General features: G+C 41.1%; 3 protein-coding genes across 4 annotated transcripts; 2 read left to right on the top strand and 1 right to left on the bottom strand.

Annotated features, from left to right (window-relative positions):
* Window positions 1-626: 626 nt before the first annotated feature.
* fignl1 (fidgetin-like 1) lies at window positions 627-5,835 on the bottom strand. 2 transcript variants are annotated; one of them, XM_032552337.1, is made up of 3 exons: window positions 5,678-5,835; window positions 2,238-4,167; window positions 627-1,345 (listed from the first exon to the last, which is right to left on the bottom strand). In XM_032552337.1, exon 2 carries the CDS (start codon window positions 4,148-4,150, stop codon window positions 2,267-2,269), a length of 1,884 nt encoding a protein of 627 aa, XP_032408228.1. In that variant the 5' UTR covers window positions 4,151-4,167; window positions 5,678-5,835; the 3' UTR covers window positions 627-1,345; window positions 2,238-2,266. The 2 variants fall into 2 exon arrangements, with proteins under 2 accessions (XP_032408228.1, XP_032408227.1); XM_032552336.1 differs by lacking the exon at window positions 627-1,345 and having other exon boundaries at window positions 1,367-4,167.
* Window positions 5,836-7,361: 1,526 nt separating this feature from the next.
* On the top strand, window positions 7,362-15,128 carry ttl (tubulin tyrosine ligase). The gene is made up of 7 exons (XM_032553788.1): window positions 7,362-8,132; window positions 9,338-9,416; window positions 9,525-9,757; window positions 10,031-10,166; window positions 10,244-10,513; window positions 11,684-11,827; window positions 11,908-15,128. Exons 1-7 carry the CDS (start codon window positions 7,961-7,963, stop codon window positions 12,098-12,100), a joined length of 1,227 nt encoding a protein of 408 aa, XP_032409679.1. The 5' UTR covers window positions 7,362-7,960; the 3' UTR covers window positions 12,101-15,128.
* A 2,451-nt stretch (window positions 15,129-17,579) lies between these two features.
* cox5b2 (cytochrome c oxidase subunit 5B2) lies at window positions 17,580-19,105 on the top strand. The gene is made up of 4 exons (XM_032554053.1): window positions 17,580-17,768; window positions 18,190-18,260; window positions 18,712-18,811; window positions 18,894-19,105. The coding sequence occupies exons 1-4, from the start codon at window positions 17,666-17,668 to the stop codon at window positions 19,004-19,006; spliced, it is 387 nt and encodes a 128-aa protein (XP_032409944.1). The 5' UTR covers window positions 17,580-17,665; the 3' UTR covers window positions 19,007-19,105.
* Window positions 19,106-19,816: the final 711 nt, after the last annotated feature.

Raw genomic sequence — 19,816 nt, 5'->3', positions numbered from 1 at the left:
AATTGATATATGCTACCAGAGCAAAAATAATTTAATTAAGAAACTGAGTTGTGGAGAGAGGCTCAATATTTTCTTTTTAATTGAGTTAATTGGAGGGTCTATAATTATTTAAACACATTTTTATCAAAAAGTACATAGACAAAATAATCAACATTTTCAATTCAAAACATATTTTTGCTGCTAAATTATTAAACAAATAAAACATGAGCTCAACAACAAAGATTTTTATTGTTTTTAATTTGTTTTGTTTCCGAGCATCATTTTGGTGCAAAGTGTTTCAGGAAGTCCTGATCATTCATGGAACTTCTTTAGAAATGTGAAATCTGACATTAGTCTGTGCTGCTGCTACATGTTTAGCATTGAGATGATATTTTAGGCATCTTGAAGTTGAACACAGCAATAGTCTTTTTTCAGTGTACTATTCGATCATTTTTAATCAAAAATTAAAAGAGAAGTGGCTTTGTTGTCCACCTGTTGTTAGCGGATGTAGCTTGTGCGTCAGATTTACGTCAGAAACGCAACCAGAACCTTTGTAGTTTTTTTTTTCTTTAAAAAGGCAATTAATTGCATTGAACATTACACACATCAGAGCGTTCAGGGAGAAGTTTAGGACAGGATTAGGGTATAAAATAACATCTTGGTACAACTACACACCTACCAGGTCACGGCCGTTCACTGTGTAGAATCATCTGTCTTCATCAGAGACGGGGAAGCTGGTCAGAGTTGAGTCAGGCTGCATGGGGAAGACTGGGGTGGAGCTTCAACTTCCAGCAGGAAAACCACCCTAAACATACAACCAAAGATTTGGAGTGGTTTAGACCAAAATAAATATGTGTTAGAATGGTCTAGTCAAAGTCCAGAACTAAATTGAAATGAGAAATTGTGGAAAGACTTCAAAATCAACCCTTCTGTTGATGTCTGTCAGATAAAACAATGCAATTTGTAGATGTAACAATGTGAAAATGTCCAGTGAGTGTTACATTTTTTTTTATTCTGTAGCCAAAACTACCACAAGAAACGGACAATTATTCCAAATAAAGATGTTTTAACCAATCATCAAGTATCTGGATGAGGATCTGAGCTGAAACAGGAACATGGATGTTTATTATCAGTCGAGCTGCAGAAGCCGTTTTTTTCTGTCGACTCCACAGCTGACTCTAACAGGAAGGGAGGAAAAGCACATGAAAACTTTTTTTACTATTCATGAAACTCAGGATTCTCTCAGTGTTGCTCAACTTCCGTAGATATTATTAACACATCCAGAGTCAGGAAGATTTCAGGACAGGGAGACTTGAAGGGATGACACTGCCCTCTGTGGATCAGATCAGCAAGGAGAACCGAGTCGCTGAGCACAAGAAACAGAAAAGTTTTTTCATTTTTTATTCTGGGTTATAATCTTTACAGATATGAAATTTATATTTTTATGTGACATTTTGAGCAAATATTCCTAACAACATTCATGCTTTTCAAAAAATAAAAACTAAAAGGTGGAACATGCTCTGTGAAGCCAACAAGGTGCTGAACACGAACTTCAAATCACGTTACAATAGAAAACAGAAACTCAAGGTTTCAAAATAAAAGAGTTGAAAGACCAAACCAAAAACCTTCAGGAAAGTTCATCCAAATATAGAGCAGGAAAAACCAAACATCTGAGCAGCAAACTGGATTCAATGTGAGGAACTATTTCTAGAAGCTGGTGCGATAAATCCTTTAGCTAAAGTTTAATATCCAAAGCTTTTCAGGTGGATTTGTTGCATTTCACAACCACAGCTTTAAGATTTTCACCTGATCAAATTCAGATACCTCCAAGCGCCGCCCTGCTGGTAACTTAAACACTGCAGTCACAAAACCACCATAAAGGTGCTAACTGGTAACTGCCCAGTTACTGGTACCACGGTCTGCCTAAGTAGAGTTTTTATCATTACTATGGTATAAAAACTGCTGAAATGTGCATAAAATGAAGAGATGCCAGTAAAAGAAATGTCCTGACTGCATTTAGCATTCAGTCCCTCCCCCACCTGTTGACAGAAGGAGAGAATGTTCTTTCTGTGGGAAGCATAAATTAGAAATTTTCTGAGGAAGAATTCCTTTTTAACCACTGAATTTATTCTATATTTTTGCACTGTGTATCAAACTCAAAAGAAATACATTTTCTTTTCTGTTTTGTGTTATTAACATGAACTCAGAGGTAATGTCTTCCAGCACTCAAAGATTTTATTTGCTCTTTGAAAAAGAACCTCCTGGTCTCAAGCGGAGGCAGATGAGTTCACCGTCCGCATCCGAAGGTTTGGTTCCAGTCCTCGTACAGCTCCAGGTCTTTAGCCGACACGCTGGGTCGAACCGTTTTCAAGGCCTCCTGGAAGTCGGCGTAGAGAATCGGCCTCACCTGATCTGCGCTGATGGTGGCAATATCGTTGAGCTGGATGCTGCGTATGGGGCCCAAGGCGGCTTCCCGGCACAGCTGGGTCATGTCGGCGCCGGAGAAACCCTCTGTGGCTGCCACCACGCACTCCAGCTCCTGTCCTCTCAGGTGGTTTCTCTCCCGCGCCATGAGGTTGGTCACAATCTGCCGCCGGGCGCCGGCTTCGGGCAAGGGGACGTACAAGCGCTTTGCCAGGCGGCGCCGCGCGGCCTCGTCGATCTCCTGGGGCCGGTTGGTGGCACCGACCACCAGGATGCGATCATCGGCTGCCGTGGCAGCGCCGTCCAGCTGAACCAGGAACTCCGTCTTTATCCTGCGGGACGAGTCGTGCTCCCCATCCGTCCGCTGGGACAGCAGGGAGTCGATCTCATCGATGAAAATCACCGCCGGCTGGTGGCAGCGGGCGATGGCGAACAGCGCCCGGACCATTTTCTCTCCTTCGCCCACCCACTTGGACGTTAGTGACGAGGCGCTGATGCTGAAGAAGGTGGCACCGGACTGGCAGGCGATGCATTTTCCGATGAGCGTTTTCCCCGTTCCCGGGGGCCCGAACAACAGGATGCCTTTAGGCGGCCCGCGGAGCCCGGTGAAGATGTCGGGACGCAGCATGGGCCACACCACAATCTCCTTTATGGTGGTCTTCGCAAACTCCAGGCCAGCGATGTCATCCCAGGCAACCGGCGGGCCATGATCCATGATCTCACTCATGATCAGCTCCACTATCTTTGGCTCAAAGTTCTTCAGTCGCTCGTCCAGGATTTGAGGTTCTGGGTTGGAGTTTTTACTGCCGTCTTCGTCCTCCGGCCGGGGGATCGGTGACACAAACTTGGAGAACGCCCCTCGAGATCTGTTGGCCCCCAGAGACTTTTTCATGGCCGCCGCCATCCCAGGCGGGTGACCTCTCTGGGGCTGGTAGGAGTGTTTCTTCTGCTGATTGACGATGAACTGCTCCCGGGCGGTTTTGAAGTTGCTCACAGCGCGGGGTTCGGTTGCGCCTGGACCTCCATGTTGGCCGCTAATGCCATCGCTTTTGTCTGGACTGTAAAAGTTCTTCCGTTTGGACGGGTTTGAGGAGGGAAAGAAGGAGGACTGATGGATTTGTGCGCCTCCTGAAGGACCAGATGAAGAAGAATGACCAAACGCTGACTGAGGTCGTACTGCGGGTCGAGGGACAACGCTTGAATTAACTGAGATCCCATCTGAAGTTCTCGGTCTCTCTGTTAGATTCCTGATAACGTTGTTAACCTCGGAGCTGGACGGTGCTCGACTGGCTGCGGTAAACTGAACCTGAGCTGAGGCGGGGTCCCCTCTGCTCTCGTGTCCCACAGGTATGTCAACATCTGCTGGTGCCACCAGGAAGCTTTCTCTTCCTGAACTCGCCGGAATCATCCTCTGCACTGAGGGAATCCGCAGCACGCTCTCCGCCGTTAGCGACGACTCCCATTTGTCGCTGAGGTTCCTCTGACTGCGGGCCAGATGGAGAGCGCTCTCTGCATAGTTGTTGAGCCCCGTTTGGGGGTCATCCGAGTCCAGCACGGCGGCGTAGCGCTCCGAATAGGTCCTGAGCAGACCGGCCGCGCCGGCCTGAGAAAGCTGGGAGCTTGCCCATGCATACTGAATGGAGAGGATGTGGGCCCGGTAGGCGTCGGCCTTCTGTTCAGGTGTGCAGCTGCCAGATGAAATGTCAAAGGACCTGTGCTGCCATTCCTCCAGGTGTGCGCCACTCATGCCTGGTCTGCTCCGGCCTGATGGAGGAGAGGGGACAAACGTTATGAAAAATACATGACCTCTGTCAACGCCAAGGCCTGCTCCACATCTGACGCAGACGGAGAAAAATGCTCTTCTTCACGGTTTGTGATGAAAAATAAAAAACACAGAAGCAGGATTCAGAGGAAAATACACAATTCAGTCCCTCCAGGATTTCACACTGTTTTCGCAAAAAAAACACCAAACAAATTCACTGATTTTGTGGTGCTACTTTGAAAAATGTTCACAAGGAATTTGTTCATTTTTTCCCCTTCCAAAATATAGAAGAAAAAAATATGAGATTACTGTATGGCTGAAACAATTAATCGGAATAATCTAGAGGAATTAATTATTGAAATCAACCCACAAAATTAAGGTAAACCTTTACATTTGACTAAATTCATAACATTTTTCTTATTTATTTATTATTCTGACATTCAACAGAACCAAATAATTTTAGTATTTAACAACCTAACTGACCTAAAACAGGGAAACTTTAATCTTACTTATCAGACAGGGAGGAAAATGTTTGTTGTATTTTTGTACAGTGTAAATATCTGATTTCAGCTGCTGAAACTATAGAACTATATCTACATTCTATTATTTGCAGTGTTTGTAGTACAAACACTACAAATATTACATAGTACTTTACATTTTAAAAAATTATATTTCTTATGTTTTAATCCCTTAGAATAGCAATAATCAGGAAGAACAAAATCACAATTTCAAATACATTTACAGCAGCTCTCAAAAGTATTCATACCTCTTGAGCTTTTAGACATTCTGTCACTTTACAAACTTTGTTGGTATTTTAACGTAGCAGACAGACACAAAGCAGCACATATTAATACATGTGATGTCACCTGCATTTGTATTTATCCTCCTATACTCTGAGATCCTTAAATAAAACCTATTGCAACAGGAATGTTCATAAATTAGTAAATAGAGTCCAGATGTGTGTAAAGTTATCAATCTCCATATAAATCCAGCTCTGTGAAAACTTCAGATGTTTGTTAGAGAATGTCAACAAAGAGGACAAGGAAGGAGAAAGTCAGTGTTGAAACAAAGTAACACGATGGAGACATCTTATTTCCAGGAAACCTCTGAAAACTTTTCAAGGGAAGTTCAGCCTGGGGATTCAAGAAAATATTCCATGTTGGAAACTTTCCATTAGTAATTAATTATGGGAATATCGTGAAATTTGGGGGAAATAACTGGAAAATGGGGCAACTTAAACAGACTGTATCATATTCAAACATAAACAAGCACGTTGTTTGGCCGGGCAGACATCCAGATTTCCAAGCTTACATGCAGAACTTTGTGGACTTTCATGGAGTCCCAGTAATATACGATAGAGTTTGCTGTTGTGAAGTGACAAACTGTGGAAGTTATGCTAAACAGATATTTACCAACTTCCATAATTTCATGCCCTCCACACGTGGACTGTTTACAGTTAATACCTCCACCCCAAAACGCTTCACAGCACGGAGAATAACCGGAATCACTTACAGTCGGGAGGGCCTTCCTGTTAGCTCTGACCAGGTTAAAGATGCTAAAGGAACAGCTAACTTTATCACGCTAACTGTTACAATCACTGTTCCACTTTTAAAACGCCATAATTTTAACTCTTGATTCCCGCCACTCGGCTTCCTCTTCCGTGACGCCACTTCCTGTCTCGTCTCTCTAAGGAGTCCTACAATGAGAACTTTCATCGTTACTTTTTAATGAATTTAGGAAAATCAGATGAAAATATAATACGTTCTCTGTTTAAACAACCGACAAACATTTTTGTGTTTGGAAAGAAAAGTAGAGGTAACTCATTTTAAAAAGTTTTCCCAACGAGGATGGAACGAGACCCAAAACTTGTTACACTTTGTCGTTCAGATGCAGTTAGAATTTAACAAATATCCTCTAAATTATGTTTATTGTTTAGTATAAAGAATTGTCTTCTACATAGAGAACATACTATTTCTTTTAAAACTTTGTAATATCCTTTCACGTTGTGAATAACAAAGGTTTACGTCGCCATCTTGTGGCCTTAACGTGATAACCACAGATGACTCGCCGCCATGTTGTGAGTGGCAACGTTGATGAGCCCAACAGAAGCTGTGCAGTATTTTCCTTTTTAGTCAAGCTGTTGCTTTACTGTGAATCATTAGTGGCACAACGCTCTTTTGAAAGGCATTAGATACGAAATGAATACCTAAACATGATACCTAACCAAAAATTAAAAACCAAGAAAAAATATTAGCACATTACCTGAAGTAAGATCTTTAGTTATTTTTACACATACTTCGTTTAAACTGTTGCATTGTATTTTATTGAAATCTGCGCACTTCAATTAGTTTAATGAGGGTTACAGAATATACAAATGAATGAATGATTGAGACTGCTTTTCTATTTTTCTCTTACTTTTTCCAAATAACATTGTTACATCCCTTAAATATTATAATTTTTCTATCATTATTTATTAAATGTTTAGAAAAGCGTATAAAAGTTTAGCAATAGTAAAAGAAATTGCTAAAAAATATGAAAAGACCTAAAACTACTAAGGCACACTCATAAAAATGACTATCTATCTAGACTAGTAGATTACGCCTCAATGAGTCACATGACCTGGAAACTATTGAAGAAAAGTACGACTTTTGAAAATTACCTATAAAATATAAAAAAGACCTAAAATGAAATAAAAATATTTTTTATATTTTAAATAAGGATTTTTCAGTAAAGACAGAAATCTCTTAACTTTTTCTCCTAACTGCTGGTATGAGTTTTATATCTATAGGATAATATTTAGGGAAAATAGATGCATGCAGATATTGTCAGGCTAATAACTTGCTTTGCCAAAAAATACATCTCCCTGGCAACTTAGAGAAATAAAGAGTTGCTCCGTTTAGTCAGTTTTCTCATCACTGTGCGATGCGCGTTCCCGAGACAGGGCATGCAATTCTCGGCATAACGCTTGTGTTAGTTTAGCGCTTAAGTGCGTTGTGTTCTGGGAAATGTAGTACGTTTTGTGAAAAGGATATACGCCGCGACCTTTACTGTGACTGAATTTACTAAATGTTTTACTTCTTCATAGATATTTTTAAAATTCATCCACAGTTTATTTTATGCTACATTAAAATCGTTTGCTGTAAACTACGCTGGGTGTTCCTGATGTCTGAAACTACATTACCCAGAAGAGTTAGAGTGCTCTGCTTATAGTGTTGATAGCGGATGCCTGAGATTCCAAAGAATAAAGCGCTGTAGAGGGGGATGCTTGTGTATTGTTGAAATGGAAGCGTAAAGTTAGTAGCCAGTTTGTATTTTGAGAGGTTCATATTTACTTTTGCAGCTTTTTGGCGACGCGCAGAGGAAGAGTTTACTGTTAGCATCTGAAGCGGTGGGAGACCGTTAGCTGCTTAGCTAAAGTGGAGACAGGACGTGAATGAATCCGGACGGGATCAGCCCCAGGAACCGGAGCAGCACTGAGCCAGTCAGACAGACACACCCTTGTCTGGGAAGAGGAACTGGACCGTATCAGCTCAGCGACATGCAGTAACTACCCTTCATATCTCATGCCAACATGTGTTAGCCTCTAGCTGCTGGATTCATCCAATTGGAAACCAGTTTGAGCCCAGTTAAAAGTGTGGACTTAATATGACCGACTCATCAGCACCATCATGGCTCGGGCAGAGGTGATAATCCCCACCAGGCTGTCTGCTGCAGATCCAGCCTCCACCCACGGCTAACCGGCACACACCAAGCCAGACTTTGTAGCCTACTTGACGTGTTTGTGGTCAGCGTGGAATGATGAGCTCTCCCATGTACACCTTTGTTAGCCGCGATGATAACAGCACTATTTATGCAGAAGTGTCTAAAATCCTGCTGTCCACCGGACACTGGAAGAGGCTGAAAAGAGACAATCCCAGATTCAACCTCATGCTCGGTGAGCGGAACCGGCTGCCATTTGGACGCCTTGGTGAGTGATGTGCTATATTTGGTGTCAACCCATTCAGTATCAGGCTGCTGGGACTTATTCATGTCTTCATTGTGTAGAAAAAAACCCCAGTTTTGTTCTGCAGTTTAACCCAAAAGTTCTCAAATTCAAATGGTGTAACTCAATTAGATTCATTAAACACAGAATGATTGATTTCAAGCATTTATTAATGTTAATTATGACAATTAAAGTTTGTGTCAGTTTGCCACAAATTATTACCAATGTATTATTTAAAATTCAGAAATGTAATGCCCTTTACAGTAATTTGGAAGAATGATAACTTGACAGTTCCAGGAGACAGTTACTGAGTCAATGGAAAGTTGAGTGGAAGGAAAAAAGCGTGGCTTGCTGGCGCTTCAAGAGAAATCCCTCACAGACTGTCGTATATGAACCAGAGATGATGTCAGCAACAAACAAGGAAGTTTTAAATTTATATTTGATTGGAAATTTGGAAATAAAAATTCCCAGATTACTGGAGGAAGAGTGGAAAAACATGAATCAGATTGCTTAAAGTTTATTTATTTTTCTGTGTGTAATAAACTAAATATTATGAGTTTTACTTTTAAAACCGAAACAAATAGTGGCTGTGTTTCCATATACATTTTAATGTGTATTTTGAAGTATTGTGTTAGAAACGGTTGATAGAAACTGCAAATCAAAATAATTTCCTCAGTTTCACAAAAACCCTTTTGCTTGCTTGCGGTAGTTTTTGGCTTTTCTGGAAAAGAGTCAATGTGCTAATGGGGAGATCGAAACACATTTGCTGAATAAGTTCTGATGTAGCTAAAGCTCCCATCCTCTAGAACCTTTGTGCCTTACCAGAGGCACAAAACTCAGAAAAATTTCAGTACAAGTCCAAACCTCCAGCTTCTGAAATGGTTGGTCCAGGTCCCTTCCTGTTTATTATAACATTACGTAACATCAACATATGATTAAAAAATTGAAAGCAAAAATCCCTAATTTGCATTTTACTTTTTTATAACATTTCAAGAGTTTGATTATAATTCACGTGACAGTTGGTCGGAAACAGCTTGTGTGGAGTGAAAACAAGCTGTTCATTTTAAACACAGGGCAGCCATATTGGATTTTAAGGTTTCTGTTAAACATCTTCCTGTTTATGACTTCAACTTCAGAATGACTCGAGTGTCACTGGAACACGTTGAAATGTCCTCATGTTGACGTTTCAGGCCATGAACCAGGACTGGTGCAGCTGGTGAATTACTACAGAGGAGCAGACAAGCTGTGCAGGAAGGCGTCGCTGGTCAAGTGAGTCTCTGTCTTCCTCTCAGACCGATTTGTTTCTGTTGTCTTGTCTGAAAGCTGATCAGCCAGAGGGAGTAAAATCAGCTGACCGCTCTCCTTCTGGGCCATTAGGCTAATAAAGACCAGCCCAGAGCTGTCAGACTCCAGCAACTGGTTCCCAGAGTCCTACATCATCTACCCCACCAACCTCAACACTCCCGTTGCCCCGGCTACCAACGGCATCAGCCACCTGAAGAGCAACCCGAAGACAGACGAGCGGGAAGTCTTCCTGGCCTCCTACCATGCTAAGAAGGAGAGCGGAGAAGGAACCGTGTGGATCGCCAAGTCTTCTGCTGGAGCTAAAGGTGCAGGCTGGTTTCTGACTCAGCTGCTGGTTTATTTTTATGGATGGCTTTTGAGTTGATGCTAAAAGAAATATTTGTGTTTTTATCCATCCATCCTTTCATCTATCTATTTATCTTTTCATTCAATCGTTCATCTCTTTATCCATCCATCTATCCACCCATCCAATTTTAGTGGATCTCTAGCATTTATAGCCACCATTGAGCTGATAGAACCTAAACTTTGACCTCATGATTTGCTGATAGAAATCTAAGCTAACCTTCCTGTTGCACCAGGTGCTGGTATTCTGATCTCGCATGATGCCAATCAGCTGCTGGACTATATTGACAATCAGGGACAGGTTCATGTTATCCAGAAGTACCTGGAGAAACCCCTACTGCTGGAGCCGGGCCATCGGAAGTTTGACATCAGGCAGGTGTTTCAGCCATGCTGCGCCTCTGGAGAATCTGCCTCAGATGCCTGACTCTCACCTGCTCTGTCATTGACAGGAGCTGGGTTCTGGTGGACCATCAGTATAACATCTACCTGTACCGGGAGGGCGTGCTGCGGACCTCGTCTGAGCCCTACAACAGTGCAGACCTGCAGGACATGACCAGCCACCTGACCAATCACTGCATCCAGAAGGAGCACTCGCAGAACTACGGCCGCTATGAGGAGGGCAACGAGATGTTCTTTGACGAGTTCAAGCTGTACCTGCTCAACACTCACAGCGTCACCCTGGAGACGACCATATTACCTCAGATCAAACACGTCATCAAGTGAGTTGATGCCTGTTTCAGTTCGGTTTGCTGGAAACTGTGGAGCAGATGTGGAGGGGAGTTAGTTTAGGACAAAATATTAGGAAACCTGAGAGTAGTTTCAGTCTGATTGGGACCACAGTTGCAACATTTGTTACATTTTCAGCTGGTGTGGTTCTATTTCTGACTGTACTGTGTCAAACAAGCTAAACCTTTTGAAAAACCTGTTCTCCTCTCTGCCTGTGGTGGCGCTGCACCAAGAACCAGTGAAGGAAACAATACAAATACCTCTGAAGAAGACTTTCTTATTCACAAAATGAAAACAAAATGGAGTAGCGTCAGATGTTAGCGGTTGTAGGATTTCTCTTTTGTTTTTGGTAAAATACCGAGTCATTTCTCCCACTAGTGCTCTACCAGCGTGTTTGTTCTGGTTGTATTTATCCAAAGTGTCCTGTGCTTTAGTCCGCTTCCTGTTTTTGGAACTGTCTCTTATCCGCCAGAGTTCACTTCAACTGAACTGAGACCGAGGTTTGCAGGCAAACAAGAGTTTGCTTTTTTGGTGGATGTCGCATTCACACCTCCCCAAATGAACCGAACCGTTCTAGACAAACACACTGGAATCTGATTAAAGCGAACTAAGCAGGGTTGGTGTGAATGCACTCTGAATCTTTCTGACTCCCATTCAGGAGGGAAACTCCGACATCATCCAGCTAATCCCAATGTGTTTCCTGTCTAAAACAACGACCTGATTCCTGCAGAAGTTCTGATTCTGCGCAGGACCTTCTTGTTTTGATGGATGTTACACTGAACCACCTTTTTAAAATACTATTTCAGTGCATCTCACTGGAAAAAAAAACAATAAATCATTAACAATTTAATGTTTACAGGTGGTTGGTTATTAGGACTAGTTAGTTTGAAGAGAATGTAGAAAAAAATTGAGGCACCAACATCAGTCCTTTATCTAAACAACTGAACAATAACTAATGCTTGCTGAATAAAACCTGCAGTTGGAAGCACATGCTTGATAGGATATAATACCTTGTATTTTAAAGTTTAAAACTTTACACATCCTGCTAGCTTGAGGTAAGTAGTGAACTCAGAGAGCCAGGGTTTGTCTGTCCAACAGAAAATGGATAGTATGCCTTAATGTGATTATTACTGGACGCTGAGAAGACTTTGGTGTCGTTTCAGGAGCTGCCTGTCGTGCATCGAGGCGGCCATCAGCACCAAGCACCTGTCCTACCAGAGCTTCCAGCTGTTTGGCTTTGACTTCATGGTCGACGAAAACTTCAAAGTGTGGCTCATCGAGATCAACGGCGCTCCAGCCTGCGCTCAGTCAGTAACGCTCTTCACAAATCACAGTTTTATTTGTGTTTCAGATCATATTTGAATGGTTTTCCACCTATCTGGTTCAGGAAACTCTACCCAGAATTATGTCAAGGCATCATTGACGTGGCGATCTCCAGCGTCTTCACGCTCAACAGCGACTCGTCGTCCGCTTCGTCTTCGCCTTACTCCTCCTCCCCTTCTTCTCTCTTCACCTCCAACTCCTGCTCCTCTCCGAAGCTGAGGGGCCCTCTGCACGTGGGCCCTTTCACCCGCCTCTAGGGGCCCTCCGTCCAAACCTCACCCAGCAGGAGAAGCACATGTGGAAACACATGGCTTCTACAGTCAGTTAAGTGATGAAGAAGACGGTGGGAGATGGTCACACTGCAAAAACACAAAATCTTACCAAGGACTTTTGGTCTAATTTCTAGTCCAAATATCTTAGTAAACTTGAAATAAGACAAAAACTTAGAAATAACGTTTCAGCAAGATCTAGGAGCTTGTTTTGAGTCAGTAAACCCTTCATATTGATGAAAACGTTCTACTGTCAGATTATTTCACTAATGACAAGAAAATTTTCTTGCTATAAGTGAAATAATCTGCCAGTGGAACCATTTGTTTCCATCAATATAAAGGAAGCTCCTATAGCTTGCTGAAAAGTTACTTTTAAGTTAGTTTTGTCTTATTTAAAGTATTCCATGATATCTGCACTAGAAATTAGACCAAAATGGTCTAGTTGGTAAGATTTTGTTTTTGCAGTGTACCGAACACTGTGAGGGTTTCTGACCCTTTTTTCTCCATCGTTGGATGGATGGATGGATGGATGGATGGATGGATGGAGGTGTGAAGCAAGTTGAGATGCTCCAGATGAGTCTTACCGTGCCTTAGATTTCCAGCCACTCTCCCTGAAACAGACGCTAAACGTGGCTTTGTTATTGGCTCATACTTGTTCTAGAAGCCGCCTGCTCTGTTGCTACACATGACCAATGCCCACAACACAATGACCAGATTATGTGATGTCATTCTAGTTGTCTCTTTTTACCATGCAAAAGACCGGTTCTACTCATAATTATGATTTAAGATCTTCTTGAAGTGTAGCATTTATGAACAACATGAGTGATAAGACACTACATATTTATGTTGAGGAGCAGCTGGGAGGAAAAAACGGACTAGAAACATTATGTTTTCTCATTTTTAAGTTTCTTACTGTGGCGGTTCTTTCATGAGTGGCACCAATGATGGTTTTTAATATAGAAATAATGTTGAAATTTTCCTGAGATACCATTTCTGAGACCAACACCTACTGGTCCTCATAGAAAATCATGTTGCTCACCCAGATTCCTGCAGATTGGGAAGTTGGAATACCTAGATGCAATTCTACTTGAAGGCAGCCAATCCCGGGTCACCATTTACTTTCCTTAGCCCTGATTGGCTGTACCTCCAGATAAGGAACATTGTAGATGTTAGCTAGTGTTAACACAGTTTCACTGTGCTAATGAACGTATTTCAAGATATATTTGGGGTTTGAACTATAAAAATGAGCATTTTTTTGAGCGGACAATGAAGAAGCCAAAATTGGTTTAACTTTATTTTGTTAATTTTTTGGGGGGGTTTGTTTTTGTTATTTAATTCAAAGCTATGTTCAGTCCAGAAAACTGTTAAAAGTTGTTTGAGTTTGAAACTTTGAGCGTTTTTAGGTGGGCTCTCAGGTATTTGCAGATTTTAGCTACTCGTGAGGCTGTGACCTCACAAATCCTGGGAGTTTACAATATTAGAGCGATGCTAGCATGGTGCCGTGCATCTGAGGTGATATCTGGACATGAAAATGATGAATGGCTGCCTTTTTGTGTTATTTTTTTCAAATGAGCATTCTTGCCATCCCTTGCCATCCATTTCAACAGTATCAAGATCCATGTCTGCAGCCCTAAAAGATCTTTTGTATTCCAGCCTTCTAAGTGGATTAAAAAAGGAGAGGAACACAACATGAAAGACAAGAGTCTAGTATTAAAAGTGTTGTAAACAAAAATATTTTCTGATTTTTTTTGTTTTGTTTTTAAAGAGAGCATGTTTGTAGAAAAGCATGTAGCATTCAGCTCCAGACAGAAACAGTTTTTTTGTTTTGTGTTTTTATGTTTATTGTGCAGTTAGATGACGCGTTATCGTGAAAGCAACGTGTTGGTTTAGTTTTCAAGCATTTGGACGTGAAATAGAGCAGGTAGTGGAGAATGTCAATTATTATTTAAAACATTTAATGACCCTCTGAAATTGGGTTAGCTGATGTCAGCATTTTTATTTTAGCTAAATGTCTGTGATCAGTAGTCAGATGTTTGTGTTTGTTTTTTGTTAATTTAATTTCAGCTACAAAATGAGTAATTTAGCATGTTTTGTCTCATTTTCCGTGGGTTAGCGTTGGTCATAGATGTCCTGTTTCCTTCAGATACTGTTTCTGTAAAGGGCATTTGTCATGACTTTTATAACTTTTAATTTTCCACTGAGCTTGTAGTTTAATTAATTTTAATGTCTGGAATTTTGCAAAAATTGTAAAAAATAAAATGAAGGACATAAAGGAAGTAGAAAGTAGTTGACGTTTGCAAATGAGGACGTTAGAACAAAATGGCTGCCCCAGAAGAATGTGGAAAAAATGAAGGTTGTTATGGAGATTTATTGGACTGTGGGAAAGGCATTGTAGAGCAATAGTTTAGAGAAATAAAATCCCAGTAAACTACACATTCACTTAGCTCAGACACAAAGGAAAGAAAAAGATTCTGCAGCTCAAAGAAACATTAAATGTTGCTCATTCACTTTGAAAACCAATAAAATAAAGGCAGGATTTTATTTATTTAGTCTTTTAGTTTCTTTCTAGGGTGTCTGGCTCTAAAATCAGGTGATATTTGCCTTTTGTACTTGCTGTGTTTTTAATGTCCATAATGACTGGGAAAATCCCAGAAATGGAATATGATGGGAGCAGGAAATGTCTGAGAGAGAAGGGTGCCTTTAGCAGGAATAAAAAGGAAAACATTAAAAAGCACCTTTATTACTTTGCATTGAAGTAAACTTTTAAAAATCATGATGTCAGTTTCTTTAAATTTTTTTAGCATAGTTTAATTCTACTGTTTTTAAGGTATTCCTCTCATTTTTACCAAAGATGAACTTTTGTCCAGCTGTTTGTTTGGCAGAATGAAAGAAAAAAGCTAACATTCTGGTTGTGTTTCTTTTTTTCCCCTTGCTGTAACGTTTAGTTTTAAAGCTTGCATGAACATCTGTCTTCATGATGAACAGTGTTAGAATAAAATCAAACATTTGTCTCTAATTCTTGATTATTCTTTTATCTGTGATTTATTTTGATCATTCAGATAATCGGGCAGAAATGTTAAATATTTGTACATTTTTTGTTTGGATGAACCATTCATATTTTTATAAGGTGTTTTTAAAAATATATCTTTTATGATACAGACTCAGAGGAATCCAGGTGAAGAAATAACATGAGTTTTGGTTAGGAGACTGTGGGAGAAAAGCTCAAGTTCTGCTCCAAAATGAGAACCAACAATCGGCATATTAGGGATTTCATTTATTTCAATAATGAAAAGTACAAAACTCACACATATATTAATTACATATCACACCTTGTCAAACTCCCTCAAAGTCTTGGAGGAACATTGCTTCACAATTCTCTGGATTCTTGGGGTTGTCTACCTTTTCCCTAATACAGTTTTTCCTTCCACTTAACTTTTCACGACAAAGCTTGGAGATGGTACTCTCAACGAGCAGCTAATTTGAAATGACCTTTGACTTGGGCCGATGACCCGAATTCTGATCATTCTTTTGTTTCTTTAGATATTCTTCTATTCTATAAATATAAAATATGCTTTGATAAGAAAAATGATTTTTAATCCCAATTAAACTTTTACTTCTTACCCGCAAGAAAGGACATAAAACCTGAAGGAGAATCAGGAAGAGAAAAGCAAAACAGTGGTAGTTGCTGTTTGTGTTGTTGTCCAGTTGGGGGCGCTGTGGAACCAAGAAGCTGCAGTGGTTTTAGTAGAAAACGTGACGTTCTTGTTGCCCCTCTAGACGCTTTACTGCTCAGGTTATAGCAGTTAGCGAGGCGGCGTAAGAAGATGAAAACATTACCGTAGTAAAAAGACTGAGTCTCGCTGTATTACTCAGGCTGCGCTACAGCGTCTATTCACAGGCGCGATCCCACTACTGAGCGGCACGGGGGCTTTGACCTGCTCCGTTCCCGACCTGGGCCGGTGCACCCCTCCTTAGGCGACCTGGTGGTCCCGGGCTCCCCCAGGAGCACCATATCGATACCGAACTTAGTGCGGACACCCGATCGGCATAGTCCGCTGCAGCTCAGAGCTCCTGAGCTCAAACGATCCGCCAGCCTCAGCCTCCCGGTAGCTTGGATTACAGGCGCGCGCCACCGCACCCGGCGATGCTGTCCGCCGCTTTTACCGGATTTATTGTTCATTGACAGAACCGGGTTGGGTTCAAATACCCAATGCTCACAGTTCTGTGCACTTAGCGAGGGCTGATGATAAACCAAACTGAAAAAGTTTTTGTTCATTTAAATGTTGAATAATCAGAATGAACATGAATTTCATATCAGTTTAATAAAATAAGATAAGGTCGATTATTTCTTGTGATGTGACGTCATAAGCAGGATCAAAGCTAAATCCGGTAAAAGCGGCGGACAGCATCGCCGGGTGCGGTGGCGCGCGCCTGTAATCCAAGCTACCGGGAGGCTGAGGCTGGCGGATCGTTTGAGCTCAGGAGCTCTGAGCTGCAGCGGACTATGCCGATCGGGTGTCCGCACTAAGTTCGGTATCGATATGGTGCTCCTGGGGGAGCCCGGGACCACCAGGTCGCCTAAGGAGGGGTGCACCGGCCCAGGTCGGGAACGGAGCAGGTCAAAGCCCCCGTGCCGCTCAGTAGTGGGATCGCGCCTGTGAATAGACGCTGTAGCGCAGCCTGAGTAATACAGCGAGACTCAGTCTTTTTACTACGGTAATGTTTTCATCTTCTTACGCCGCCTCGCTAACTACTATAACCTGAGCAGTAAAGCGTCTAGAGGGGCAACAAGAACGTCACGTTTTCTACTAAAACCACTGCAGCTTCTTGGTTCCACAGCGCCCCCAACTGGACAACAACTACCACTGTTTTGCTTTTCTCTTCCTGATTCTACTTCAGGCTTTATGTCCTTTTTATAAGGGCAAAAGTTTAACTGGGATTAAATATATATTTTTTTCTTCTCTCAAAGGTCATGAAAAAACAGTAAAACATTCTTAATCTGTACAAAATACAAGAATATCTAAAGAAACAAAATACCTAATTAAAATTTTCAACTATTCCACTATTATTTGGGTGGATAAATATAAAGAATTGTGTGAAGTCAACATGTTTTGCCTAAAGAAGAGTGAAAATTTTAAAGTGGTGCCTTAAAAAATTTAACTATTGTGAAAAAGATACATTTTTGAAAAGGATATTTTAAACAGAAATGTAAGGGTTCTGAAAAATATGTTCATTTCTGTGCATTCGATACTAATTACAAGGAATAAATGCTTTGAATATTTCAATTTATGTTGTATATTATCACAATTTTCAACGTCATTTTAATTTTTTCTATCTATATTTGTTTATTCGTGGTCATTTTTGAGTTTTCGCATCTTTTTAACGCCGTTGTTCATTGGACCGCCCTCCCTAAAATCCCATTGGCTGCCGCAGCCATAACTTTCGCTCCCATTGGTCGGCCGTATCTGGGGTCATTTTAGTCCAGCTCTCAGCTGTGTCAAAGTCAGGTCATTGTCTTTACCTGAGTGGAACCGAACCAGCACCAGAACCAGCATGGCGGCCCGCCTTCTTCTCCGCACCTGCCCGCTGAGAGTCCTCCAGCTGAGGGGAGGCACCGCGGCGAGGCCGCTGCAGCGAGCCATGGCCTCTGCTGGGGGTAAGAAAATGTATTTATAGCCGGGGAGTCACTCCGCTCCACTGCGGGGAAAACTCAGCTGTGACTCGGACTCGATCAGGGTGAATGTTCCGTGCTAGAAACTGCGTCATTTTCAGTTTTTTAATAATAAACTGCGCATTTTCTCTGCCCTGTGTTAGATCCTAAACCACTTAATTGTCATTATGTTGTATTTCATGTGTTTAAATGAACGTGGCAACAGTTGGGACAGTAATGAAGGTCATTTGGACTTTGTGTTGCGGCCTTTGATAGACCCACCTCCTTGGAAACTTTCCCTGGATTGCAGCCAGCTTCCCTGCTGATTGGAGGGAAGGTGTCTAGTGACAAAGTTCGCATTTATTGCCACCAAACTATTTACCCACATGCTCTATTACAGCTTATTGACGCACCGTTTTTTCCCCAGGAATCCCAACAGATGAGGAGCAGGCGACTGGACTGGAGCGACGCACCCTGCAGGCCCTCAAACAAGGAAAGGTGAGTTTCTGATCCATTATTTTCTGGTACAGAAGTTACCAAAATTTTGCCATGGCTCACCAAAAAGCATTAACCTCTGGACTGGGCCCCTTTACCACTAACAACAACGTTTAGAATGTTTTTATTAACTATTACTTTAATAATAATTTATTCCTTTTTTTTCCTTATAAAAAAAAATTCAATTTTTTTGCTTTCTATGGAATTTCATTGGCAGCCAATCAGAAAAATAGCATCAGAAATAACATTAAAATATTTTTTAGCTTAGCATTTGATTAAATAATTATTGAATAACATATAAATTTAAGATTTAAAAAGTTATGGAGTTAAATTTTCTTATTTTTACATATATTTGTTTCGTCATTCTTCCCTCCAACTTTCTGAGGCTCCCTCTCTGAGCTGTTTTGGTAAACAGTGATGTATTTTGCTTGATCTTATTTTCTGATTTTCACAGGATCCCTACAGCATCCTGAAGCCCAAACAGTACACCGGCACCAAGACAGACCCTCACATCGTCCCCAGTATTGGAAACAAGAGGCTGGTCGGCTGTCTCTGTAAGAAACTTCTATGTAAAGTTATTCCAAGTTGCATAACTACGCTTAATTTGAGTGATTTTTCTGTTTTTTCTTGTTGCAGGTGAGGAAGACAACACTGCTATCGTGTGGTTCTGGCTCCATGAGGGAGAACCCCAGCGGTGTCCTGAATGTGGGTCCCACTACAAGCTGGTCCATCATGAACTGCCCCATTAGGACTGCTGCCTGCCACAACGTCAACACTGGACAGCCACGTCAGTGGAATGCCACTTAACATGTACAGTTTATCATTAAAATTAAAATGTGTAAGAAAAAGTATTGAGTTCCTGTTTGTCTGAGGAGAAAAAAAACCCAAAACTGAATCTGGTCAAAGAAACAGAATCGCATCCAACAAAGCGTGGCTTTCATACTGATCTGCATGCGTAGAAGAGCTGCATGAGCCATTCAGAGGTCAGAATTATGACCACATGAAAGAGGAATAAATCAATTTTTTGAGTGAAAGGATCATAACTGGTAGTTTAGATATGGGCAAAAAAGAAAAATAGATTTGTGTTGCATTTCTTGCCTTGGATATACTTTTGGAAAAAAAGTTTGCTCAATGACTGGCGATACACGATTTATCGGTATCAACTTTGATATCCATTGATCTTTTTTAAAAAATATCAGTACTGGTCCAATGCAACTGAAATATTTGCTTTGGTCATGTAATGGTGATGCAGTGCAGAATTGAGAGTTGATTAACTGACGGAAGCAAATTAGTCGATGCAATATCAATATGATCAACTCAAATTTCCACATCAAAGCATCCCTAGAAATGTCCATTTCAGCAAGTAATTTGGAGTTCACTTAAAAACCGTGAACAATGCAAATTTCAAACTTTTTTTGTAAATTAAACTGATTTTGTATTATTTTTATCAAGCAACAAAACAATATATAGTGCAAAATGATCAAAACTATTTAAAGTCCAGAAAATTTGTTCTGTGAAAATACTGAAAATTTTTCCTTTGCAACAATTAAAATACTTAA

The sequence above is a fragment of the Xiphophorus hellerii genome, chromosome 22, assembly GCF_003331165.1.
Source record: "Xiphophorus hellerii strain 12219 chromosome 22, Xiphophorus_hellerii-4.1, whole genome shotgun sequence".
NCBI classification, from domain to species: Eukaryota; Metazoa; Chordata; class Actinopteri; order Cyprinodontiformes; family Poeciliidae; genus Xiphophorus; species Xiphophorus hellerii.
This window is presented reverse-complemented; position numbering and strand designations above follow the sequence as displayed.